The sequence below is a fragment of the Xylocopa sonorina genome, chromosome 4, assembly GCF_050948175.1.
Source record: "Xylocopa sonorina isolate GNS202 chromosome 4, iyXylSono1_principal, whole genome shotgun sequence".
In the NCBI taxonomy this organism is placed as follows: domain Eukaryota; kingdom Metazoa; phylum Arthropoda; class Insecta; order Hymenoptera; family Apidae; genus Xylocopa; species Xylocopa sonorina.
This window is the reverse complement of record NC_135196.1, coordinates 8428877-8453724: the sequence shown is the minus strand read 5'-3', so window position 1 is coordinate 8453724 and position 24848 is coordinate 8428877. Positions and strand designations below refer to the sequence as shown.

At 29.8% G+C, this 24848-nt stretch overlaps 7 protein-coding genes across 16 annotated transcripts; 2 read left to right on the top strand and 5 right to left on the bottom strand.

Annotated features, from left to right (window-relative positions):
• Positions 1 to 16: 16 nt before the first annotated feature.
• Positions 17 to 2085, bottom strand: LOC143423057 (WD repeat-containing protein 13). Of its 3 annotated transcripts, none has more exons than XM_076894115.1 (5): positions 1953 to 2085; positions 1753 to 1859; positions 1014 to 1690; positions 598 to 890; positions 17 to 342 (listed from the first exon to the last, which is right to left on the bottom strand). In XM_076894115.1, the coding sequence occupies exons 3-5, from the start codon at positions 1686 to 1688 to the stop codon at positions 96 to 98; spliced, it is 1215 nt and encodes a 404-aa protein (XP_076750230.1). In that variant the 5' UTR covers positions 1689 to 1690; positions 1753 to 1859; positions 1953 to 2085; the 3' UTR covers positions 17 to 95. The 3 variants fall into 3 exon arrangements, with proteins under 3 accessions (XP_076750230.1, XP_076750231.1, XP_076750228.1); XM_076894116.1 differs by having other exon boundaries at positions 1757 to 1859; XM_076894113.1 differs by having other exon boundaries at positions 1761 to 1859.
• Positions 2086 to 3016: 931 nt separating this feature from the next.
• Positions 3017 to 12747, bottom strand: Gig (TSC complex subunit tuberin). Of its 4 annotated transcripts, none has more exons than XM_076893377.1 (29): positions 12297 to 12733; positions 11921 to 12061; positions 11653 to 11846; positions 10911 to 11114; positions 10653 to 10827; positions 10204 to 10404; positions 9984 to 10125; positions 9743 to 9891; positions 9481 to 9653; positions 9249 to 9417; positions 8954 to 9175; positions 8430 to 8691; positions 8174 to 8292; positions 7943 to 8107; positions 7694 to 7859; positions 7431 to 7627; positions 6946 to 7062; positions 6695 to 6876; positions 6342 to 6555; positions 5827 to 6255; positions 5579 to 5750; positions 5291 to 5489; positions 5033 to 5216; positions 4736 to 4918; positions 4367 to 4545; positions 3928 to 4276; positions 3709 to 3849; positions 3389 to 3559; positions 3017 to 3322 (listed from the first exon to the last, which is right to left on the bottom strand). In XM_076893377.1, exons 2-29 carry the CDS (start codon positions 12023 to 12025, stop codon positions 3113 to 3115), a joined length of 5373 nt encoding a protein of 1790 aa, XP_076749492.1. In that variant the 5' UTR covers positions 12026 to 12061; positions 12297 to 12733; the 3' UTR covers positions 3017 to 3112. The 4 variants fall into 4 exon arrangements, with proteins under 4 accessions (XP_076749492.1, XP_076749490.1, XP_076749493.1 ...); XM_076893375.1 differs by having other exon boundaries at positions 11925 to 12061; XM_076893378.1 differs by lacking the exon at positions 11653 to 11846 and having other exon boundaries at positions 11925 to 12061.
• Positions 12748 to 13132: 385 nt separating this feature from the next.
• LOC143422783 (coiled-coil domain-containing protein 25) lies at positions 13133 to 14391 on the top strand. The gene is made up of 5 exons (XM_076893697.1): positions 13133 to 13357; positions 13486 to 13533; positions 13615 to 13706; positions 13780 to 14162; positions 14231 to 14391. The coding sequence occupies exons 1-5, from the start codon at positions 13333 to 13335 to the stop codon at positions 14310 to 14312; spliced, it is 630 nt and encodes a 209-aa protein (XP_076749812.1). The 5' UTR covers positions 13133 to 13332; the 3' UTR covers positions 14313 to 14391.
• Positions 14392 to 14714: 323 nt separating this feature from the next.
• On the bottom strand, positions 14715 to 16877 carry Tgt (tRNA-guanine transglycosylase). Of its 3 annotated transcripts, XM_076893699.1 has the most exons (7): positions 16663 to 16877; positions 16506 to 16595; positions 15962 to 16115; positions 15722 to 15854; positions 15481 to 15642; positions 15240 to 15408; positions 14715 to 15134 (listed from the first exon to the last, which is right to left on the bottom strand). In XM_076893699.1, the coding sequence occupies exons 1-7, from the start codon at positions 16795 to 16797 to the stop codon at positions 14790 to 14792; spliced, it is 1188 nt and encodes a 395-aa protein (XP_076749814.1). In that variant the 5' UTR covers positions 16798 to 16877; the 3' UTR covers positions 14715 to 14789. The 3 variants fall into 3 exon arrangements, with proteins under 3 accessions (XP_076749814.1, XP_076749815.1, XP_076749816.1); XM_076893700.1 differs by lacking the exon at positions 16663 to 16877 and having other exon boundaries at positions 15962 to 16197; XM_076893701.1 differs by lacking the exon at positions 16663 to 16877 and having other exon boundaries at positions 15962 to 16131; positions 16506 to 16579.
• Positions 16878 to 16994: 117 nt separating this feature from the next.
• On the top strand, positions 16995 to 18823 carry Med8 (mediator complex subunit 8). Of its 2 annotated transcripts, none has more exons than XM_076894426.1 (5): positions 16995 to 17236; positions 17436 to 17697; positions 18159 to 18322; positions 18425 to 18542; positions 18616 to 18823. In XM_076894426.1, exons 1-5 carry the CDS (start codon positions 17072 to 17074, stop codon positions 18690 to 18692), a joined length of 786 nt encoding a protein of 261 aa, XP_076750541.1. In that variant the 5' UTR covers positions 16995 to 17071; the 3' UTR covers positions 18693 to 18823. The 2 variants fall into 2 exon arrangements, with proteins under 2 accessions (XP_076750541.1, XP_076750542.1); XM_076894427.1 differs by having other exon boundaries at positions 16998 to 17236; positions 17436 to 17681; positions 18152 to 18322; positions 18616 to 18819.
• Positions 18824 to 18887: 64 nt separating this feature from the next.
• On the bottom strand, positions 18888 to 24591 carry LOC143423243 (methyltransferase-like protein 25B). 2 transcript variants are annotated; one of them, XM_076894423.1, is made up of 6 exons: positions 24555 to 24591; positions 20513 to 20719; positions 20194 to 20412; positions 19499 to 20081; positions 19291 to 19422; positions 18888 to 19147 (listed from the first exon to the last, which is right to left on the bottom strand). In XM_076894423.1, the coding sequence occupies exons 2-6, from the start codon at positions 20717 to 20719 to the stop codon at positions 18900 to 18902; spliced, it is 1389 nt and encodes a 462-aa protein (XP_076750538.1). In that variant the 5' UTR covers positions 24555 to 24591; the 3' UTR covers positions 18888 to 18899. The 2 variants fall into 2 exon arrangements, with proteins under 2 accessions (XP_076750538.1, XP_076750540.1); XM_076894425.1 differs by lacking the exons at positions 19291 to 19422; positions 24555 to 24591 and having other exon boundaries at positions 20513 to 20814.
• Positions 20787 to 24236, bottom strand: LOC143423242 (presequence protease, mitochondrial). The gene is made up of 2 exons (XM_076894422.1): positions 24195 to 24236; positions 20787 to 24085 (listed from the first exon to the last, which is right to left on the bottom strand). Exon 2 carries the CDS (start codon positions 24062 to 24064, stop codon positions 20954 to 20956), a length of 3111 nt encoding a protein of 1036 aa, XP_076750537.1. The 5' UTR covers positions 24065 to 24085; positions 24195 to 24236; the 3' UTR covers positions 20787 to 20953.
• Positions 24592 to 24848: the final 257 nt, after the last annotated feature.

Below are 24848 nucleotides of genomic sequence, written 5' to 3'. Positions count from 1 at the left end.
TTTTACCATTAAACAAATATTTTACTTATAATAATTGCTTTTACAAAATGTCTGTTTGTATATTATTTTTTAAGTGTCTACATATTATTAAAAACTTATATATGACGTTGACGATTACGCCATAAAATAATGAGTCCTTGAATATCCGCAGATGCAAGAAGAGATTCATCGTAATTAAAAGATAAAGCAAGAGTTGGTGATGCATGACCTTGAAGTCGATTAATTTTAGCCGCTTTACCTTCTCTTGCTGAATCCAAAAGATGTATTGTACCATCCTCAGAACCAGTGGCAATTAAACATGTTTCCATTTGTGGACAAAAAGTAGAACGCACAAAGAATTGTCTACAAAATATTCATAAATTACATTTTGCTAGTTATAATAATTTACAAGTAAAAGGAAAGAAGATGACAACCAAACATTGAATAAATAACGACATATCCTAAAAACTATAATGATAAAATATGATTAATGTAAAGTTGATTAATAAATTAATTCTCATCGTTCTTTCCTTTGAAATTTCAATTTCGTAAATTCTTCATATGTTATATAATGAAATATATTCATGCTTGTAATAATGTATTTAAATTGTAAATTACTTATGTTTAATTGGATATTTTGTCCAAAGAGATAAGGACCCCTGATTATCCAGAATATGATACAGTAGTACTACATTACAAGCACTGCTCACTAAAAGTGCTGGCCAAGGAGCATCTTTTGAAAGCCATGAACGCCAAGAAAGACTAGTTATCATTCCACCAGTTTCTAGTACCCTTCTTAATTTTGATAGTCTTCCTGACCCTGGTTCCAATTGAAATGACATAATAATTCCTCTATCAGTTCCGACCCAAATTACTGAACCACCGCTACCTTCGCAAGTTAATGACAAAATCTGAAGTAAATTAAAAAAATTTGAATCTGTTTGTAATCAAACAATATAAAATTGCAAATTGATTTTTGAAAAATCACTTTTACTAACTCAAGAACAGTTAGTAAGTATTTAAAGGAAACTAACTTTTCCACCAATTTTGCATGAACCATCACGAGTGTATATACCGGTAGATATATTTAAAATCTGTACAAGTCCTTGGGAATTACCAGCAACTACTAAATTATTATTAATAGGTATAAATCCACAGCACAGAATTTCTGCTCGCTGTTGGTCATTGACCATCCGTAAACAAATAGGACTATTTTCTACATCCAGAACATTCCAAAGTCTTATTGTACCATCCAAAGAAGATGAAACAATAAGATCGTTACTAATACTCCAGTCTAATGCAGTAATACCTTTCTTATGACCTTCTAGTAAAGCTATTACTTTTGGAGGAGTACTGATAGCATCGCATATAGACAATAATCCATCCAGTGATGCACAACATAGCTTTGATCTATCATTGTTTGCAAATTTAAGCATCATCACTGGTGCACTGTGCTGATCAAAAACATGATGCACACCATCAAAAGCAAAACTTTCCGCAATAGATTTTCGTTGTGCGCCACGAAATTTTGTTTTAGTTTCTAATTTTTCTTCATCAGTTGTGTGACTACTACAACTATTTTGTTCTAAATTTTCCCCATATCGTATAAATAACAATTTTGCTCTAAGTTTTAAGTAATTTTCCCGAATTTTTGGATCCTTACTAAATTTCTCTTTTAACAACTGATTTCTACGACGAATGTAAAGCATTCCTGTAATAAGATCAAGCTTACATTTCAATATACTGCAGTACGCAATAATATATAAAACATACATACAAACCTAAGGTTGGTAGTTTATTTACACGTTGCTCATTGTATTTAGCATCAAGAGCAAACACTTGCTGGTGCCACATTGTAACCATTCTGTTCATATACAAAACTAATAATACCAAATATTTTATTTAATCGAACAGAACATATACTTCATTTACCAAAAATAATGATTATTCATAATATTGATAATCTAACCTACCTAAGCAATATTCGTTTTACAAAACTTACGCGATACAGATATTTATAAAAGTATTTCTATTTTTCACTCTTTTCTAAAATTTGTCGCACCGCTTTGCTTTGCTCATTGTTTACAGTAAAGAATACGTTATAACAATTATCTTATTTTTTTTCATTATTTAAGAAAGTTTATGCCTGAAGCATTACAAAGGTGGTGGTTCGGAATGCCACAAACCCATAGTTTTAAATATAAATATACACAATATAAAAATATATTCATAAAAAAAACAAATTTATTTCACACGGTTTTGTAATAATCCGCTGTCAACTTTCGTTACTATCCTTGGCTAATTAGCCACAATGACAACAGTGAAAACATACACACTGCCTTATTTATCATGAAATTATACTATAGTCTAGTTTCATATGAATTAGAATAGCTCTCTTATTTACAAATAAAAAATACATAGGTGTTTCTGTACAAACAAAAACTAACGTACCGCGAATCGTTTTAATTTTAACTAATAAGTAGTTTTATTGCAATTTTTTGTATTTCCCGCTTTAGAGGTAAGAGAGAGAAAGATATATAATAAAGCTGTAGGAAAGAGTGAGATAGATATTACCTACTTTACTGAAGAACCCCTGGCGCCATCTCTGTGAAAAGTACTCAAACTGGTTGCACACAATTATCGACAGCTTTGAGTAGTTCACTTCGCTGTCGATAATGCTGAGCGACCAGTTTGAGCACTTTTTACAGAGATGGCGCCAGGGGTTGTTCAGTAAAATAGGTAATATCTGTCTCACTCTTTCCTATAGCTTTATTATATATCTTTCTCTCTCGTACTTCTAAAGCGGGAAATATAAATAGCTATGGAAGTGGTATCACGCGGCGCAAGTAACATCACAGTGCCCTTACTGTGACAAAGTTGTGTGTCGGGATATATATGTATGTAAAATAAATTTAACTTTTCTTGTATATAAGTATCTATTAATTATAACCAAATGTTTCTAATTTTATTGTTTGGAGATCTCAAACTTATAATATATTTTATTTTATTCGTTATGTTTGTTTGGAGAATATGATAATTTCTGCATCAATATACGTTTTATTATAAACGTTTATAACGAATATGAATTATATTAATAACATTGATTTAAATAACTTCTTTTATTAAAATTAATTCATGTTGTATATTCTGTGAAATCATCCATATAAATACGTTTATTTGATCTTGGAGATAAATCATCCGTTGCTCCATCTGGATTATTGTTTATTGATTCTTGCAGTACACGATTTCTGAGTCGTTTAATGTGCCGTAAACGCTCTAACCAATTAGAAGCGTAAGGATTGTGACTATTTTGTTCCAAAGATGATGAAACCATTGAAGCAAGCTACAGCAAAACAAAGAACTTAGAAATTTCATTATGATATTCAATGCTCAGACTCATAAAACTTACATTGGCATGAAGAGCCAATTGTCGAGACAAAATAGCTAAATTTTGATCAGATATAATTTTTGGCTCACTGTGACGAATATGCTTAGCTAATTCTTCTTTTACTTGAACTGTAACTTGATTAGTACCATAATCTAAGGGTTGAATTACAACACATGCATAATTAAATTGTCCCTGAAAAAGCAAATATTAATATTAGCATCATAGTTGTAAAAGCACACTATGAGCAATTTCTTTTCTAACATTTTGTTTGCTTATGTGCTTTCAGTTCCTTTGTGTATTATATAATATTTTATATGATCGACTACTGCAATAATACATACTTTTACAGTTTGTATGTTATATGGTTCTCCAGACTCATTATAAACAACAGTAACATAGTTATTTCCAATATGTTGTTTTTTAGATGTACATTTTGGATCGCTTAGTTTTGTTGGCATTAACGTAGCTACGTGAAAGGCCACCTGTATGTATGATGACAATTTATAGAAATATATGGTGAAAGATATAATATGATACAAGTTGTAGTCATTCATTCTAACCTGTGTAACATCATCTTGCCAAATATATGCGAAGTTTCCATTTTCACCATTGCGATCTAAACCGCCCAAAAACACGCTTTCATCCACGTCCTTCAATCGAACTAATGTTCCTAATCGTTGCAAAAATTCTGTATATCGAAGAGATCCATGCTGATTAGCTAAAATCTCAGTTTCATTAGAAGCTTGCCCTGGGCCAACATAAAGAACACCAATTTTATGCGTTTCATATGGCTGTATTCTATCTAAATTTGTTACTGCTCTTTGCACAGCTGTTGTTTGTGGAACCAGTAAAGGTTTTTCTGAAGGTGCGCCAAAGTGTGCTGTATGATATAGTTGTAAAAACACAAAACTGTAATTTATAATTAAGGTGTAAAATTTATATTTGAACAGAAATATTTATGTATAGAGTATTTTTATTTAATGATATTAGTGTTATTACCTAGGATTGATACCAGTTTTAGGAGTTTCTTTCACCCGTGGCGAATTTCCCCTATGAATATTATCCCATTCCGCACGAGATTTCTTTACAGGACTCATTACAGAAATTGTATGACCTCTGTCGCGAAATGGTAAAGGTAATGGAGGTAACATTGAAGGATCTGGTTTATCATCTTTTTGCTAAAATTATTGTATATAATTTTTCAGTAAATTAAGAATGTAAAGAATATCATCCAAATAACTATATATATATATATAATATATAATATATAAAAATAAATATTATATATATAATATAATATATATAAATAATATATATATATATATATATATATATATATATATATATATATACGATACATTACGATACCTTATCTGCTAGGTGATTGCGTCCAATAGGTGGTTTGTTGTCTGACCCCAATGGCACTTGCTTCTGACCAGAATCCAGACTAGATAATCGAGGATAAATCTGTGTAGGTGACTGTGGTTGTTTCGCAATAGATGATTGAATTTGTGTTGTGCGTCCCTGTACTCCCAAAAAGTTTGCTTGAACCTATAAAGAGGAATTCATCGGATTAAATAATAGTTACATATATATATGTGTATGATACCTTGTGTGCCATAACAGAAAAATATGTTGCAGTCATTATTTAGTTTAATATATTACCTGTACGGTAGTAGGTGATGGTGGTACAGTATTACTAGTAGTGGTTGTAATAATTTGTGTTACTTGTGTTGCACCTGGATAAGAACGTTGAGATCGTAATGCAACTGGATGATCTGATATATTCTCTGATGGAGGTGTTGTGCCCATCCCAAACATTTCTTCTGGTATAGCTTCACAACTAACTCTGTAAAACATTGTAACATTTTCAATACATTTATAAATTATATAAAAAATTTGTTGTGTAAAATATAACTGTACCTCATATCTTTTGCATATGTATTTTTTGCATGTTTCTTCAACTCAGCTTCAAGTTTAACTTCTGAATCTGTTGATGAAATATCCCTTTCTAGCTGTTGCAAATTTAACTTTTCCTTATTTAAAAATGGATTTTTCCAGTTAGCACTCATTTCGGGACTAGAATTTGATCTGCGTACTGGATTCCGAGAACGACGTAAATCTATCAACAATTTTAATTTTTTAGTATATTTATAAATTTTATATAACAATGTTATAACTATTTCTTGAGCAACTAAAATATAATTATACCATCTTCACCATCCTCTAAACTTTCCAAACTATCACGTGAACTTTGCCTTGAGGGACTTGGTCGAGCTGGTGAACTGGGTATTGTGATTGGACCCGATGACACAAAAGATATCACAGATTTCATAACATTATAATCACCTTGCACTTGATCCATATTTTTATCGGAAGTATCCTATATAAAACACTTGTTGGTAGTTTATTTATACTCTATTTCTCTCTATTTACATATAAAAGGTTTTTTAAGTTACCTCTGCTTCATCACCAGAACATTCTGATGTAGATTCTTGTTGCTTTTGCTGCATATATTGATTTGGTCTATATAAAGCCATTATATCATACAGAGGAAAGTCCACGTTTGTTTCAAATTGCATAGAATTTTGAATTCTCATTATCCAAGATATATCACCGGTAGGTCTCCGCACATATATTTCAGCCCAACCCTGACACCAGCAAGCACAAAGCACATGTTCTTCTTGTTTTTCACTATTAAGTATTTGTCCCAGTTTCGATGGTTCTATTTGATCTTTCTCAATCTTTTCCACGGGGTAATCTTTTTTTGTTATATCTAATTCATCTGTTTTTTTTAATTCTTCTGTTGGAGAATTTGCAGCTGTATTTACAGTAGAACTTCCATGACCTCCGGAGGACTGCCTAGATAATTTGTCCTCTTTTGCTGCCTATGTGTGTTATGGTTTTATATGTTAGAAAAATCATACTAGTAATCACATAGGTGTATAAATTAATTCATGAAAGTTAGTGGTACCTCTGCACTCGATGCTCGTCGTAAATTCGACTGAGATGCTCTTGCATGTTCAGGAGATTGAGGGCCAGATTTGCATGCAACCCAACAATTATCGCAAAGTCCACCTCGCATTGCTTTATTACTACAACCACTTGTTGTTACAGTAATAAGTTTGTTACCAAGCAACCATGTCATTGATTGACCCTCTTTAAGTAGAAAATCAGCAGCTGGTAACCTGAACGAGAACAAATTAAATATATTTATATTTTTTGTAATCAATAAAACATAAGGTTAGTGTCTATTAGTGTACTAAATAATGTATTATTGTACTGTAAATAGAATAGAATATATCAAAGAATAACATGTAAGTTTACCTTTTAGGTCGAGCCGAATAGGTTGAAAATGTATACCGGGCCATAAGATCGATACAAGTTTCAGTAAGTTCAACATGGAAAGTCATTAAAGCTTCATCAATTGGGGGTTTTAGATCTGAAACTTTATTATCTCCTATCATACGATTGGCCATTATTGGTCTTTCTCTCCTACCTCTGCTGCCCTATACATAAGAATGTAAAAAAGTTATGATAAATGACACTGATAAAAGCTTTTATCAATGCTTGAATACCTGTTCAGTTAAACTTGAACTGCGTTTTCTATTTGAAGAATCTTCGTTTACAAAGTTGAAATCTGATTTCATCAAATGTCCCTCTTCAAAGGGAACTATTACATTAGCCTTTAAACCCTATATATAACAGAATAAACATATAATTTATAAATGCTATTTTTTGACATCGAAAATGTCAAAGTATTACCTAATACAAATACTCTTTAAATATCTAAATCTAACTTCTTGTCATTCAAATGTATGTATTGCTAATTGTCAAACTCAACATATCTCATAAATGCTTTCGTTTTTTAAATAATGTAAATAGATAAAGTTATATCAACTAATTAATTTTATTGTTTTTATTCAACGTATTTATAAATATCCAACACAAAATCTAAAGAAATAAAATTCATCCATCTATAAAAACTCATGCATAACATGGATATAGATGATTTTGCATATTTGATACTATTAATATTAATAGAGATCAGGGATGTACATACTGTAGTAATAAATCTAACAAAATCTCTTCGAAATGGTAGTCGACATTTCAAAAACCATACAGCAATTACATGATGTGCCAAGGATACTGTGTAATGATCATATTTAAAAGGATTTGTATATGGTAACAGAATTGCAAAAATTGACATATATTGATCTCCAGTAAAACTTGCAAAAACTGTTGGAAGTCTAGTAAGAGCTGCAACGATAAAACAAATAAATATCATTTATAATTAAATAAAGACATAAATTTTATAATACGTACTAGATAAAAATTCCAGAATGGGTATAGCTATGTGTACTGTTGCTGAAATTTTTGATAAATTTAAAAGTACTTCTGATAAAAGTTTGTTCATCGCGTCCCGCATCTCTAAAATACAGGTTGTAAGACTAGTTACACATTGACTTGCACACTTTGTTTTTAAACCAACCTAAAAATTGCAAAGATTACAAAGTATTATAAATCTTTTACTATGGAAATAATATCGAAATATAAACTTTTATTTCTATTTACTTCTAAACATTTTATTAAACATTTCTGTAAATTAGGTTCCAAATGTGCATGATACGAAGCTAATGATGCCAACACTGGAAAAACATGAACGCGAAACTCTGAAAGAGTAAATTTTGGAGGAACATTGTAGAGAGACTCTGGAAGTCTCAAATTTTTATCACTGACCTACAAAAAATATATTAAATAAGTCTATGTAAATGTTAGGAGAATAAAAATATTAATATAATATACCATTGAGCAAAGTGCAGCTGCAAAGTGGTCAATATCATTTGTATGTCGTGATAATATTAATGCTCTATTTTGCATTACATGAGGTAGTTCTTTTAACACAAGTTGTAAAACTTTCCAATCTAAAAAAGGATGACAAATTGAAACTTTAATTTGTAATTATTATATATGAACAATTAATGTTATAGTTGTACTATGATCAGAGATTTGCATCGAAATGTAAAATACTGTTATAATGGGTGATTTATATGAGATATACCTTTCTCTAATTTAATGCAGGAAATAACTGCTTTACATGCATGTGCCAGTGACATATGTGTAATTTGGCAAGATAAGTGCTGTAACGGAGCTGGGCTGACTGGTGGAGGGCTGCTACCACCACCTCCACTATTCATTCGTTCAGATGTTGCATGTTCTAAAACTAGATATGGACTGAATCTTGTTACGGACAAGTTTTGAGCATCCGGAAATCCAAGATGATAAAGCGTATTTGCTCTAATTTTTAAAAAACATTCAAAAATCTAAAATACAAAATAATTTCATAAGATAATATATTTCAAACTATTAAGACACTTAAATAATAGGGCAATAATATTTCATATTGTTTTATATTTATTATTAGACTGCAAATGTTCATAAACTTATGTATAGAAAATGTAAATATACAAAAATGTAAAATGTAAAATGTAAAATGTAAAAGTTTGTATGCGGGTTGTATTCTATTTCTTTAATTGTATTTATAAAAATATAAATTTGCAGAAATATTTGCAGTCTATTTATTACCAAGTAACGGATAGTAGAAACATCATGGAAGACGGATGATTCTTTATAATGCTGTTCCAAATGGTTCACTAAAACCTTGTAAGCACGTATGGCATGGCTTGAAGGTAAATAATAAATTTTTGATGTTAATATTTTTATTACACCAACAACTGCAGTCTTTACGTCTTTAATGTCGGCATCTCTATTAACTGGAGTATCAGAAGTGAAAGGCTTGTTGATCACCTTAAAATATATATATTTGTCTATGATTTCTATCTTGAAAGACAATATATTTTTAATCTAAGAAATTGTTTACCTTCTCTAATATATCTAAAAGTTCTAAACATCTTTTTGTGTCACACTCGAGACAAAGCTCAACAAGTAAATGTGTAACACCATTACGAATTGTAATGTCAGGATCCATATCAACATGTTGAAAATATGGCACAATTATTCGTTCAATTAATTCATCTTCATACCTAGATCTGTTCAAGACAATAAACTTAAAAAAAATTAACTAAAATTTTTAAGAAATTACTTTAATTTACCTATTCACTTGGACAACATTCGTTAAAACATCAAGAACTTTCATTCTGACATTAGTACGTGTTTCGATTCTGTAATAACGTTCCATTAATGTTGCTAACTTAGATTGCCATTGATAATGAGTAGGTCCTATAGTACCTGCTCGAAATTCGATTAATTTTAAGACGGAATTTTCCTAAAAACAATAAAAAAACAGGAAAATATGATTTAATATTTTTGTAAAAAAAAATTATATTTACATTATAAACTAATATTTATAATTACAGATCTTGTATCACTGCAACGTTCAACGAGATAATAAAATCGTTGAACACAACCGTTATAGTGATTACTGTCCAGTAAGTTTTCAATGCTGTTTATTGTTTCGTGCAAACTTACAAAAACTTGTCTAGTAGCAGGTTGATTACTAGTTTCTAGAAAAAGGTATAAAATATTAATAAAAAATATATTTACATATACGCACACATACATGTAAACAGATAAAATTTATAAATTAAAGTTTTACCTGTGTGAGCGATAACTTCTTCAATAATGTCAAGAATAATGCTCCATGTTGGGTCCCACAACTCAGGACCATATTTATTTACCAATCTTTGAATTGATAATGTAACTTCATACATAACGATTGGATGATTACATTTTAAGGCCTTATAAAATAACAAAAAGCAAGGAATGGTATTTATAAACTATATGGGAAGAATTTGAAAAATGTATACATCACTCACTTGATAAAATGAGGGTAAAACTGATGTTGGAGTGCATACTAATTTTGGAATTCTGTGAGTACCCCAAAGACCCATGTTTACATAAAACACTGCACCTCTAAGTAAACGAACATCTCGCTGAAAATTTGTATCTTGCAGCAATCGACACATTGTATATAAAGCAGAATGACCCATATGCGTGCCTAATAAGTTACGCATTATCTACAAAAAGTCATTCATATTTAAAATTGAATGTACTTCATAACATATAATATTAATCTGGAACTAATTCAAAGGCATATTCACTTAAGTTGTTAAAAAGAATAGACAAACACAAAACATTAGACACGTTTTTCAAAGTGTTTTTCAAATTATATATACATTTTCAATATACCTCCTTTTATTGTTACTAGCAAAATTATTAATATTATATAGTTCTACCAAAGTTTCATAAAATTTTAATGGCATACCTTCCAACTAATTTGACAATATGTTTCAACATTAACACTTCCACATAATGCTATGATAAAAGTTTGCAATGAATCGGACTGTAAATTACTGTAACAAACTATTGCATCTAGAGCTTCTAAACATCCAGAAACAACTTCACTGCTATTGCTATAATAACATAAATGGCAAATATACCTAAAAAATAAAAAAAGGAATACAGTATTTCTTATTTACGAAGAATGTTATAATTAGTATGTATTAAATTACAAAATATTTACTGAACAAGGCCTGATATAATATCCTCATCAATGTATGCTGAGTTGAATTTTATGACATTAACAAGAAGTGATAAGAATTCAGCACCCCTTTTTCCATCTCCTGCTGTTACGACAGGCATCCAATCTAATAAAAAGGGTCCCATTTTTTCTTCCAAGTGCAATATATCTTTTCCATTTTCTGTTAAACTTTGTAGAAGTTCCAATCTACATAACAATTGTGCTAGATATGATTGTGACCGCTACTTATCATGTAGTGTCTCAATCAGAAAACACTCTGTTTTGATAAGCTTAACACATTGCTGACCGGCAACTTTTCTGAAAATTTACCTCATGTGCCCGGCTATTGTTTTGAAAGCGGATATGGAAGTAAAACAATATAAATAAACTTTAATAAATTTTATCTATTATTCAACTCTTAATATTTCTTTTTCGTATGATACAAAGTATAACAATCACCTACGTGTAATGGTACACCATAAGTTTTGCAAATGTATCGGGTCTTGGCCGGTCTTATAAGCGAGACACAACTCGAAGTATGCAGACCAAACAATTACACTATAAGATTTCCAACAGTGCGCCGTGAAAACAATAAAGATGCGGAAAAAAGCTTATTACGAGTTTACTCGTGGTTGGTCACCAATGCTTGGCCACGAAAACACGAGTTAACTCGTGGCCGGTCAGCAATGTGTTAATAGAATGATAAAATTTTTAACTATTACGTATGTATTAGCAATTACAATACCTAGGTCCAATATCTTCGGGAATATTATGTTCCTTAACAACCATGAAAAACTTTACTCTCATAAGAGATGATAATTTAGAATATTGACCTTGTACTAGACATCGTAGAAAGTTTAGCGTTATATGTCTATGCTCCCGAGACACATCTTTGTCCAAAAGATCTTGTACCAAATACCATAATCTTTCAGCTGCTTTCTAATAGAAAATAAGAGAATAATGAATTTACATTCATTATCTTGTTGTCAAGTTTGTAATTAAAAGGAATCTACTAACATCTTCCCACTGCTGATGGAGAACAGCTTCGCACAAATCTTTAATTGCTTTTGTACGATGATATACAGGACTTTCAGGACTAATCTCTTTCTCAAGATCATGAGTCAATGTAAAATCCTCACGATTCTTGTAATTCCCTAAAAAAGTGTACGATTCATAAATACTATTTAAAGGAATACATAAACTGCAATTCTTTTATAATAAACTATAAGCTATAATATTGTACTAGTATTTAAAATTTATAATTATGAATATTTTATTCTACATGGAACATGACAAAATGTTATGAGCATAGTAAGTGTATTTCTTCATTTTTCATTGGATGATATAGTATGTAATTATGAATAATAAAAACTGAGTTTATAAAATCACCTTTGTTAATTCGAAAGAATTGTTTCAGTTTGTCATGTAAAGTTTTATTATCCTTATCTTTCGAACTCATTTTCGACATTTTATTTTAAAAACTAGTAGAAAACACTAGAATATGTTCAGGAAGAATTGTGACAAGTAGTAGACATGTCAGAAACAAATCTGTGTAAAAAAAGAATGTCAGTGGAGTGCACCATACAAAATTGAGACGAGAGGACAAAATGCTAAACATCAATCAGCTGTAATTTTAGACCATAAAAGATTTCTATTAAAGACCAACAATAGGTATTTCTCGCTCTCTATCTTTCCCCCTTCATTTATAGATATATATTACAAAGGTTATGCTGTATCGACCATGCGTTAATCAACGATAAAGCGCAATCGCATATAACAATATTTCCGGTGTTCACCATTAGAGGGCTGCAAGGAATAACTGATACCTATTAGTAGAGGGGAAAATGAGAGAGCCTCGCGACTGAGATTTCGTTGTCCGAGGCAACTGCTGCACCTAGCGGCCATTTCTCGAAATAGTAAGGATTTACCCCGTTTGGTTTCACCATTGACGAATACGTGGATATAGGTTATCCACTGAAAACACAACTCAGATTTGTGGGCGCATAACATAGATACTTCACTATACACTCAAATGTCTCGTTGCATTCTGCTCAATTTCATAAACAAAACAAAGTTTCTTGATAAAAGGTAAAATTCCTTACATATATGCAAAAGCATATCAACAATACTTAAATAAAACTATATTATTAATACGAACTGAATTTATAGAAAGAATTAATTGCAATTATCTTATTATTATTATTATTATCTTATTTACGTTTTCTCCTTTCAATATACATATTAAGAATCTGTAAAAAACATGTATATTATATACATGACACACGTATGTATTTATATAAATACACATTAAAAGAAACAACTGTAATTAAATAGCGGCAAATAACGCACTTGATTGTCGCTAGTATCGACTTGAAGTTTAACAGATAAATTACACCACGTGTTTAAACTAATTTCTTTCGTAACAATGGTTTATTATTTTACAAGTGAAGGTATCATTATTTATTATATGTACTTCATACTTTTGTTGTATATATTTACATCTTATTCTTTTTTATTTGTAACGATAATAATATTCAGTAAGGTTAGAATAAAAACTATAGTTTATTTTAAATTACAGTGGTGCAACCACCGGTAACATTATTTATGGGAGTCGATAAATATGAAAGTGAGTAAAAAGTAATTAAACCCTCTTGTGATATTTATAGAATGTGTAATTTTTAATTTTTTAAATATATTACTTTCATAGATGAGGATCTTATAAGATGGGGTTGGCCAGAAGATGTTTGGTTTCATGTTGATAAATATTCTTCAGCACATGTATACCTCCGTCTTCGACTTGTTAGTACTTCTATTATAAACATGTAAGAAAATGTACATTTTGTTAATGTTTACATGTATATACAATTCATAGGGTCAAACAATAGATGACATACCTAGTGCAGTATTAGAAGATGCTGCACAATTAGTGAAAGCAAACAGCATAGAGGGAAATAAAATGAACGATGTCGATGTAGTGTATACTATGTGGTCAAATTTAAAAAAAACACAGGGCATGGAAGTGGGACAGGTTTGTTTTCATAGAGATAAAGATGTTCGCAAAATTCATGTTGCAAAACGAATAAATAGTATTATTAATCGACTAAGCAAAACCAAACGTTCGGAACAAGTAAATTTGAGAATGGAAAGAGAACAACGAGATAAAAATGAACGAGAAGACAAAAAGAAGCTTTTAAGAGAGCAAAAGGAAAAAGAAAGGACAGAAGAAAAGCGACGAAAAGAAGAAGCAGAAATGAGGTAAATTAAGAATATTATATTGTTATAAAAACTACATTCTTATTTAATATTATTTTATATTGTTGCAGGAGTTATAATTCCTTGTTTAATACATCTAATATGACATCAAATACAGAGAATACTGGATATGACTCAGATGATTTTATGTGATGAAGTTATTCAAATTGTTTGTGATTTGTACCTATTTTAAAATAGTTTAGAATAATGCATAAAGATTTAGAACAACAAACTCATACAATTTCAGAGTTCAATTTTTTTTTATTGTTTAAGAACTTCATAATTGTAATGTTGATTTTTGCTTTGGTGCTTATTTATTAAATCTGTAGAATAAAGTAGGTATTAGAACAAAAAAATGTAAAATTATATATAAATTATAAAATTTTCATTACTATAGAGTTACAATTTGTAGTATTGCTTATTTTTATTAATTTTATTATGTATGTTAATATGTAAATTAATAAATAAATAAATACATTACAGTATTTATTCTGTCTAAAAAATACTTCTAGTGTAATAATTTAACCATTAATATAATTAAGGTCAAGTGCTATATAAGTTTTTATCATTTATTTCTGTAAAATATATAATAAAAAGTGAATATGTATGAAATATACAATATTGTACTTTTTACAGTAAAGTAATATTAACAGCTTCTAAGGCATTAACAGTCCATGGTGGATATTCTTTATTTGGATATATGTCTAACATGTATTGTTGTATAAACTCTGGAAATCTTTGTTCTTTAATACTTTGTCTAATATCCTTCATTAATTTCATTTGAAATGCAATATTGTGAACAGAAAGCAAGTGGCATGCAACTGTTTCTACTGTTACGATATGATGAAGATAAGCACGTGTATACGTCTTACACGTACTACATTCACACAATTCGTCTATTGGCCTCATATCTTTGCGATACTGAAGCTGTTTTAAGTTTAGTTGACCTGTACGTACCAATGCACAACCAAACCTCTGTAAAAGAGATATATCAACTACTACATTTCATTTTAGCAATTTATAACACTTTATGCAAATTTTTATAACTTTAATTTAAAATTAAACGTTCTTTATAATTACCGCCGTTCGCGTGGGAAATACACAATCAAACATATCTACTCCCAGAGCAGAACAAATAACTAAATCGATAGCAAACCCAACACCCATTAAATAACGTGGCTTATTTTTTGGAAGTATATTTGTAGTAAGATATACCATTCTCCAAAATTCATCCTTAGATTCACCACCACTATAAGCAAAAAAATTAACCATAAAATAATATTTTTTCCTTTTTCTAATGTGATACATCAACTGTTTTTACCTTAATCCACCTATAGCATAACCATTGACTTCACGTTTAATCAACTGATTTGCACATTCTGATCTAAGTTTGGGATCAAGACCACCTTGCACAATTGGAAATATACTTTGCTCATCTGTTCTTTGGTGTGCTTTTATACATCTATCTAACCATCTAATTGTTCTACAGAAGTATTAAGTATTAGTCAATGTTTTAATAGAAATTAATTATATATATATAAAGAACATAGCAATATTTATACCTATGCATTGCTTCTTCTACTCTTGGTCCTGTTAATGTACTCTTAACTACATCATCAAGTTGCATTATTATATCTGCTCCTATTTTATTTTGTATTTGTATAGAGTGTTCAGGTGTTAACATACAATCTGATCCTATGAAATTATATTAGTGTACTTTAGCTGATTATTTTACATATTTTAGATACAACATATAAATATATGTTTTGCTATAGGTATGTGTTTTGAAATTATAATTATACCATTATATGGTGATTTAAATTTGACACCCTTTTCTGTAATTTCAGAAAGTTCTAACAATGATACCATTTGGAAGCCACCAGAATCAGTTAACAGAGCTCTTCTCCAATTCATAAATTTATGTAATCCACCAGCTTTTTGCATAACATTTAGACCCTATATAATGTAGCTTCTTGATAATATTCACAAAAAAGGGAACTGCTTTCGATTTTGATAATTTTTTATCAAAGTTATTACCCTGAGCATATATAATGAGTTATGAGTTGCTATTTATTGAAAAGTTATTATAAAAAAGTATATGTTATATACTTTTCTATAAATTGTTTTTGTAATAGTCACTTTTTAATAAACAGCAACTCTCAACTAAAACTTTCAGAGAACTCACTATTCAAGAGATTTTGTCGACCTTAACAACATTAAAAAATCACTGAAATCAAAGGTGGCTCCTTTTTGTGAATATTTACTGATTTTCTTAAATTAATAGTGTATTCACATTAGTTTTTCATTTAAATTATTTATTTTATTCTAACAAAGTTTGTTACTTACAGGTCTTGTTCCAAGATGATATGTATTTCCAAGTATAATTTGACAATTCAGTTGTTCCAATTGTTGAGGTAATAAACCTTTTAAAGTCCCCTAAAATGGTAATATAATAAACATTTTCGAAAATATTTAACTTCGTTTAACGTCAAACATAACTTACTTGTGTGCCTACTGGCATAAACACTGGTGTGTCCACATGATGATGGACCAAAATCATTCTTCCAGTTCTAGCTTTTGTTGTTTGACATTCACTGAATATTTCAAAGAGCAATGGTGACTTTGTATGTTGTGTCATTTTTAGGCGTTCAACAGTTTCTAAATCGACACTGTCAACAATGCTTCCTTTTTTAATACAAGCACTTTATTGTTCATCAAAACAAGTACTGCACCACAATATTAAGGTATAGAGTAGCGAAACTCTCTATCGACACTTTGATGTCAGTGTTGCCAAAAATAAAGTGCGCATGCACGAAATAAATTGCTGCTCTTCTATGTTTACTATTGTCCATGATTTTGGACCAATAAATTGTTAAAATTACCATTTACGTTTTTAGATTCCAAACGTCAAAATGCAACGAGAAGAAAAGCAATTAGATTCCGCTTTAGAGGCTATTATTATGAGAGTAAATGATTTAAAGGCTGCAATTGGTGCTATGATATATAAACTGGAACATGAATATCAAACATTAAATTGGCCCAATTTCCTTGATAATTTTGCACTTATTTCGGGACATGTAAGTGATATATTAAATATTATATAAAAAAATATTATTGTTGAGTACACTTTAATACTATAATACTAAAATGAATATGAGACAAGTATAAAATTAATAAAATGTAAAATGAGTATAAGATCTCAGTTGAATTTTTTAAACAGATTATCCTATTAGATTTAGTAGTGATTACATGTAAAACAAATTTTCCTCTTTGTAGCTAACTAGTCTCTCAAAAATTCTTGGACACGACAAAGCACCGAACTTGAGGAACTTAACTGTTCTTCCGTTACGATTAAGTCCAGAGAAAGATGAAGAATTGCTTCGTCTAACTGAAAATAGAATTCCCACATTTGCCCATGACTTAGTGCCAGATTATTTACGAACCAAAGTAGAGCCTCAAGCTGAACAAAAAATGATGCAACTTGAAGCAAAAGCTGCGAATTTAAATTATGAAACGTCACATGTAAGAAAACACATTTGTTACTTGTATACACTTTAAAAATCAGCTATAAAATATTTATATGAATTCCACTTATTTTGAAATATTTAACAAATATAATGAAATTAATCCTTTTGAAAATACTTTATGACACTGACACAATATTTTGTATTTTTGTATTGTTATAAGATGTTCTATTTCTCTTTTAATGTGCTAACTAAACGTCAACTAGGACTGCAATGTAAGCTACTATCAGTTAGCTTTCAGCTTTTATTAGTTCCATTCGCTTCGGACTGACATTCCAGTTATAAATTTGTAACATTTATTATGTTTCAAAAATATTTTGTAAAAGTATATTTATATTTTATAGTTTTCAATATCGAGTTTCCTCTAATAGTTTATAACGCTATGATTTTATGACTTGGTCCATTTAGCGAGTGGAACGCTAACTATCGTTTATTTCCTAAAATATGTGTGCACTTTATGATTTTCAGAAACAAGTAACTCAGTATACAAAAGTTATTAACCATGTATGGGATATAGCAAATAAAGCACGCGAAGAATGGGAAAGTGAAGCTGGTTCTAGAGCAACTCAAGCCCAGACGAGTAGTACAGCTGACACTCATGCTCTTGTAGCAGCTGTGGGTATGGGTAAAGGTTTAAAGGTAAATTTCTTTAAAAGTATAATTTTCTTTTATGTTATGTGCATAAACAATGAATTAGGCATATACATATGATGTTTTATCTTTCACTTTTATCTACTGCAGTCTGATTCTGTCCAAATGGTTCAATCTGGTGTAAACTCTGTACCTAGTGGAATGATGGTAGGTAGACCTGGAAATCAACAGCAAACTTCAGGACAAGGAGCTTTAGGCAATCCATCTAGTAAGATATCTATCATAATTAATTTAGTATATGTTATGTATGTACAAAAGTAACAAATTCTATACATTTCTAGTGGGACAAATGAGTAAAGCTCCAAGTGCTATCAAAACAAACATTAAAGCAGCGTCACAAATTCATCCATATAGATAAAATACAACATAATATATATTTCAAGAATAATATATTAAAAACTATTAAATATTCAAATTAACGATTATTATCACTTTAATTTAGTGTTCTTAAATATATACAGAGTAATCTTTAATTAATGTTCTTTTAATGTAAATAAAATTTTTGTAATACTTACAATAACTGTATAAAAGTACAGTTTGTCAAACTACAAATTTTTATTATTTATTATTCTTTTTGGGATACAATTGCATATGCTCGTGGAGACAAGCGTTTACTCATAACTGGGATAATCTTGGTTTTTAAACCTTGTTCTTTCATCCAACATAATCGATCTTGCAAAATTAATGACTCTGCTGGTGCTTGTAACATCAATTGCAAACCAGTATATATTTCTACAATTTTCAACTTATGACAATGATTTCTCCATAATTCTATTATATTTTTTTTGTGCATATCAAGATCAGATTGCATATCTGGAAAACAATATGTGTCTGATGTATGGGTTATTTAGTACTGTTTTATAACTATTTTATTTTTAATGTTTATATCAAAATTTGGACCTTTTGTGCAACAATCTGTGATTACAGTATATAATAATCATATTGTGTAGTGTTACCATCTTGTAATGTTCCTTTTTCTTGTAGTTGTAGACTATATCTATTTAATGAATCGTTGATATAAGTTTCGAAATCTAAACACTGTGATTTTCTTGTTCCTTTTCGAGTTCTTTTCTGAAGAATAAATCCATCTAAAACAGTCTCTTCTTTTATGTATGTGCTATTTAACCAAATAAATGGCATTTAAAATATAAAATGTATATATACTTTTTGTTGCGTATAATTGAAGAACAGCTCTTGCAAGAACATAAAAAGAATGTTCGTTGTGTGCTTTAATAGACATATTATACCACCTATCTGCTGGTTCTTGGCATGCTAACCGTAAAAAAGGTTGCCGCAAAAAGGTACCAATATCAAAATCAGTGTTGTTAATTACAGTTTTAAGGCAATTAGACAAGGGAAAATTATTAAAATATTGCTTTTCGGTCGATATATTTATTGTTATATCTTTTGTTATCAAAAGTTTATGGTAGCAGCAAGGAATCATGATAAAAACACGTGCTCTTTTCATGTCTCGAAATATTTTTGATGCATGAACACTAAGATCTCCGCAAGCATGTAAGCCAATTAAACAAATGTTTGAATTCTCCTGAAATTCATTACTTAAAATTGTCTCTATGGTCTCAACAGAATTACATGCTAAATCACAACAACTGTACTTAACATGTGCTAATGAATCAGGATACAATTTTATTTGTCTATTTCGGGCATTGTTCACGTTTGCTTGATTTTTTTCTAAACCAAGAACTTGGTACCCATATAAATGATATAACAATTGACAAACATATCCCTGTAATGAAAACATGCTGAAGAAAAAACATTATTCAATTGTCATCTGTTTCTATTTTTTCAAAAATTTTCTAACTAATACCAAGCATTCTAAATGGACACAAATTTCTTACCAAACCTGCACCAAGATCAACAATGATTTTAGCATTTTGTGATGTGCATTGCACATGTACCAACTGTGCCAAATGTATTATTTCATGTTGTTTTTTACGACTAAGTCCTATTTGAAAGTTCTTTGGTAATGTTGTAGATAATATAGTATTCATAGTTGGTAATTGATCAATAGAGATACACCTTTTAATGAAAACATTCAAACTCTTTGGCCATTCAGCCTAAAAAATATAAAATCATATTTTTTTAATATTATGAATGATTTACATGTTATATGTATATGTTATTTACATATTTATATCATTATAATTATCTACCAACCTTTGTTGTTCTTTTTACAACAAAATCATTAAGTTCTTCATTTTCTAAACTTTGTAAAACATTCGACCATTCTTTTGGAAATGAATCAAGTATTCCTTTGGTTAATAGATCAGTAACTGGAGTATTATAAAGCCATTGCATTTTGGCGAATAAATTCAACGCATCCAAGAAGTATATATTTTCTGCATGTTTACTTATGTTGGCCATCTGATATGGAGAAAAATTTACATTTTAATCTTTAACTATAATTGAAATTTATTCTGAAATTTTGTGCGTACACTTATAATTTTCATAACATTTATTGTATATTTTGCAAATATATATTGCAAAAACAATTACAAATAGTACACGAATTGTTTTTATACTCGTATGCATATTAAATGCATAATGATAATAACTATATCAAAATTAACAATAATAATATTTATTTTAATAAAATGGTTATTCCATTGCTCTTGCTTGAGTTTCTTCTTCTTGATTTTGAATTTTCCAATTTTCTGAATGTCTATTTAATAAATCATGGTTAACTGGTCCAATCAATGCACGTCCTACTCTAATATGCTTTTGATCAGGTTGTAAATACTTATTGGCAACATATATAAGTTGATCCTTAGTCACAGCTTTTAATCTCAATCTTTGATTTTGAATATCATCATCTGTTAAGTTATATTTAAACTTAATCATTCCACGATTACTTGGGGAAACTGGTGCATCAAAACGTTGAAATATTCCCAATTTTGCTTCATCAATATCACTTTGGGACAATGGATACTTTGATAGAAAGTCATGAGCTTTTTCAAATAAATCAAGGGTACGAGTAGAATTGGGATCTCTGTAAGAATAAAACGCAAAGATTCCGTCTGTTGATAATGTAGCACCACCTGCATAAGCCCCACCTTTTTCTCTAATTTCTGGATGCAAATACAATGAGGTGATCAATTTGGAAAGTATTTGTAAAGACGCGAAATCTGGATCTGTGTATGGTACAGTAAGGATAGCTTTAGCTGTATAATTTACAGTATATGGTAACACATAATGGAGAGCATTAGCTTCCATTTTGATATTTTTGTCATGCGATAAAGTATATGCATCTTTAGGTACGCCTTTTAATGAACTATAAAAATCTGTGATGCTTTCTAATATTTTGTCTTTGCTATTTTCACATAGATTTATTGCTGATCTCAGGTATTGTTTATTTAAAATATAATCAGCTATCTCTTGCATTTGATTTAATACAGGACTTAAATCTTTCATTTGTGCCATCTTCTTCATACTTGAAACATATTGTAATCCCGCTAAAGTCTCTTTGCGTTTAGTGACTGTTGAGACTAAACTGGCTGCACTACTCATTGCGTATGTATGTCCTAAATCTGCGATTCCATTAATTAAATCTGCTGCAATTATTTTGACAAGCGTTGTAAACCTTTCAACATCAGACAGTTTAACATTATTAAACAACTCTAACCATAGATTCCACATATCACTTACATTACGATCTAAACAATACGATTCTATTAGTATGCCTTCTTCATATTGCAATAAATTATTTTTGTGTTCAACAATATGATTCATGACATTTAAACCTCCAGTTTTCAATCGTATCATCTGATCAAAATTTCTATAGTCATAATTTTTTGTACCCATTTTTGAAATGATATTATTAAAAAGTGATAGTAATGGTTTTAACTCTTGTGCTAATTGTTGTGTATTAAGAATCCCACGATAATAACAAACATCATTTGTTGGTTCAGTAGCTATTTGCAAAGGAATGTCAACTATTTTTATATCCTCCAACTTATATCGTTCTACATCTTCTTTTATATCTTCTATTTTCAAGGTTGGCAGAACATTCACATCTTCTTGCTTTTGTTGTTCTTTGAGTAGAAGTTTACCATCAAGATAAATTTGGTCCAATTCTTGTTTGGAAAGTTGTTTTAGTTTAGATTCTAACAATTCACGTTCAGCAATTTCCTTTTCATGATCATATTTTTCATATGGTAACATTGTTAGTATCAATCTATGCTTATTATCCATTAAGTATGCTTTCACTAATTCTTGAAGATATTTGGGATTATTTTTTATTGATTCTCTAAATTTCTGAATTGCTTCATTAATCCTCATTAATTGTATAAGATCACCATTGTGATTCCATAATGGAGTTAAATTGAAGAGTAATTGTAAACCAAAATTGGAAGTTTGGTGTTTTACTTGAAGTTCAATACTATGTAGAATAGCTTGAACTTGATCTTCTATGAAGCCTTCCGTAACAACTTTCTCTACAGTTTGATTAAAGACCTCCTCTACTTTTCCAAAATCTTCTGGTTTAACACCAAGTAAACTTACAACAAATATTGTGTCTTTACATTGAGCATCAAATCCGGTCATTGGGCCGAAAGAAACGCCTAATTTTGATTCTACTAAAGATTTGTAAAATGCTGAATTTGGGCCTGTTAAAAGAAGTTGAGATAGAATCTGCATTTCAAAAGTTTTTTGTATATCAGTTATGTCATTGCATAAATGACCAATCGCTATACTGCCTTGTCGGCTAGAATCTGCAGCCATTGGATCTGGTTTACATGTAATATGATACTTTTTTGATTCATTCCAACGTTTTTCTGGAGGAACTTCTGACATAGATGTATCAATCCTATCCATTAGGAATAGATATCGATCATTAATAAATTTCAAATGATCTTCTAAGGGAAAATTACCATACGAGTAGAATCGAGAATTAGAGGGATGATAATAAGTCTGATGAAAATTGAGCAGATCAGTATATTTTAAAGTAGGGATAACAAGAGGATCTCCTCCAGAAATTACCGCATACGTATGACTGGGTAAAATGCGATTCAATAATTGTTCGGCTAATATTGTCTGATTTTCATTAAAAACACCTTTCATTTCATTAAAGACTACCCCTTTAAAAATAATCGGTGAATTTTTATCATTAACGTCTGCATGTTCTAATCTCCATCCTTCTTGTCTAAAGTCAAGTTCTCTCAAATTTGGTTTAAATACAGAATCCAAATACACAGACTGTAAATTTCGATAATCTTTCATATTTTGTGTAGAGAATGGATATATGGTATAATCAGGCCCTGTCATAGCATTCATAAATGTAGCTAATGATCTTCTTAACATTTTAAAGAATGGATCTCTACATGGATATCTTTCACTACCACAGAGAGTAGTATGTTCCAATATGTGAGGCAAACCAGTAGAATCTTTTGGAGTTGTACGAAAACCAACTGAAAAAACATTGTTACTATCATCTCTAGCTAAATGCAAATATTGTGCACCAGTTCCCAAGTGTGTTAATCTTATCGCAGTCAGGTATACTTCTTCTACTTTTGCCACTTCATCTACTATAAAACCATGAATAACTTGTCCTTTTTGATATTTATTAGCATTGTTTTCTTTTATATTTGTTTCATATTTCACAGCACTAGATGTTGCACTCCTTTCTGAATGGAAGTTACAATATTTTAAATATTGTCTGAATCCAAACAGTCGTAAATAAAAATTTCGCGAAATACTCAATGTTTTTAACATTTTGCTCCGATGCTTCTATATCTGCAAAAAGTTAAGAACAAATAACCTAACTATTATTATATGTCAATTGAACAAAAATTGCATCAGAAGATTTTTAAAAAATAATGTGTTTTTGTACAATGTCACTCACCAAAATTATATATTCGATATGTAGACGCTAGTCATATATATATGACTTCTTAAAGAACGGACTTCTTAAAGAAAAAAATCACACTTATAAATTATTCAGCTTTTGAATTTAAGAGCACGTGACTTTCTCTTACGATAAGTAATACGTAATACATGTACGTTCGTTAAAAATTACTGTTACTGCTATTAATTACTATTACCAATCACTATTACCACATATCTTTAGGAATTAAGAAGAAATTACGATTCGCGATAAGATGTAAATCCAACTATGAAGTAACAGTTAAGTATAATATTAGATATATATGAGAATGATTAATTAAAATGTTAGTCTACAAATTTTACATTTCATTGATCTCACCTTTTACTGTTTTTATATGAAACGCAGGTACCAGATATTAATGTTTAGAACGCACATCTACAAAACTCTTCCATTTGATTTGATATCGCAATCATACATATAAGTAATGCAATCGGGAAAAAATAATTTGGAAAAAATTATTAGTAATTTCATGCGTATCTATAGGTATAAAAATCATATAATTATATTTGTTTAATTAGTAAAATATCAACATTAACCAATCATTTAATGCACCATAGCTATCCAATAAGAAATTATATCATTAGATAGAACCATTTCCTATTGAACAACCGT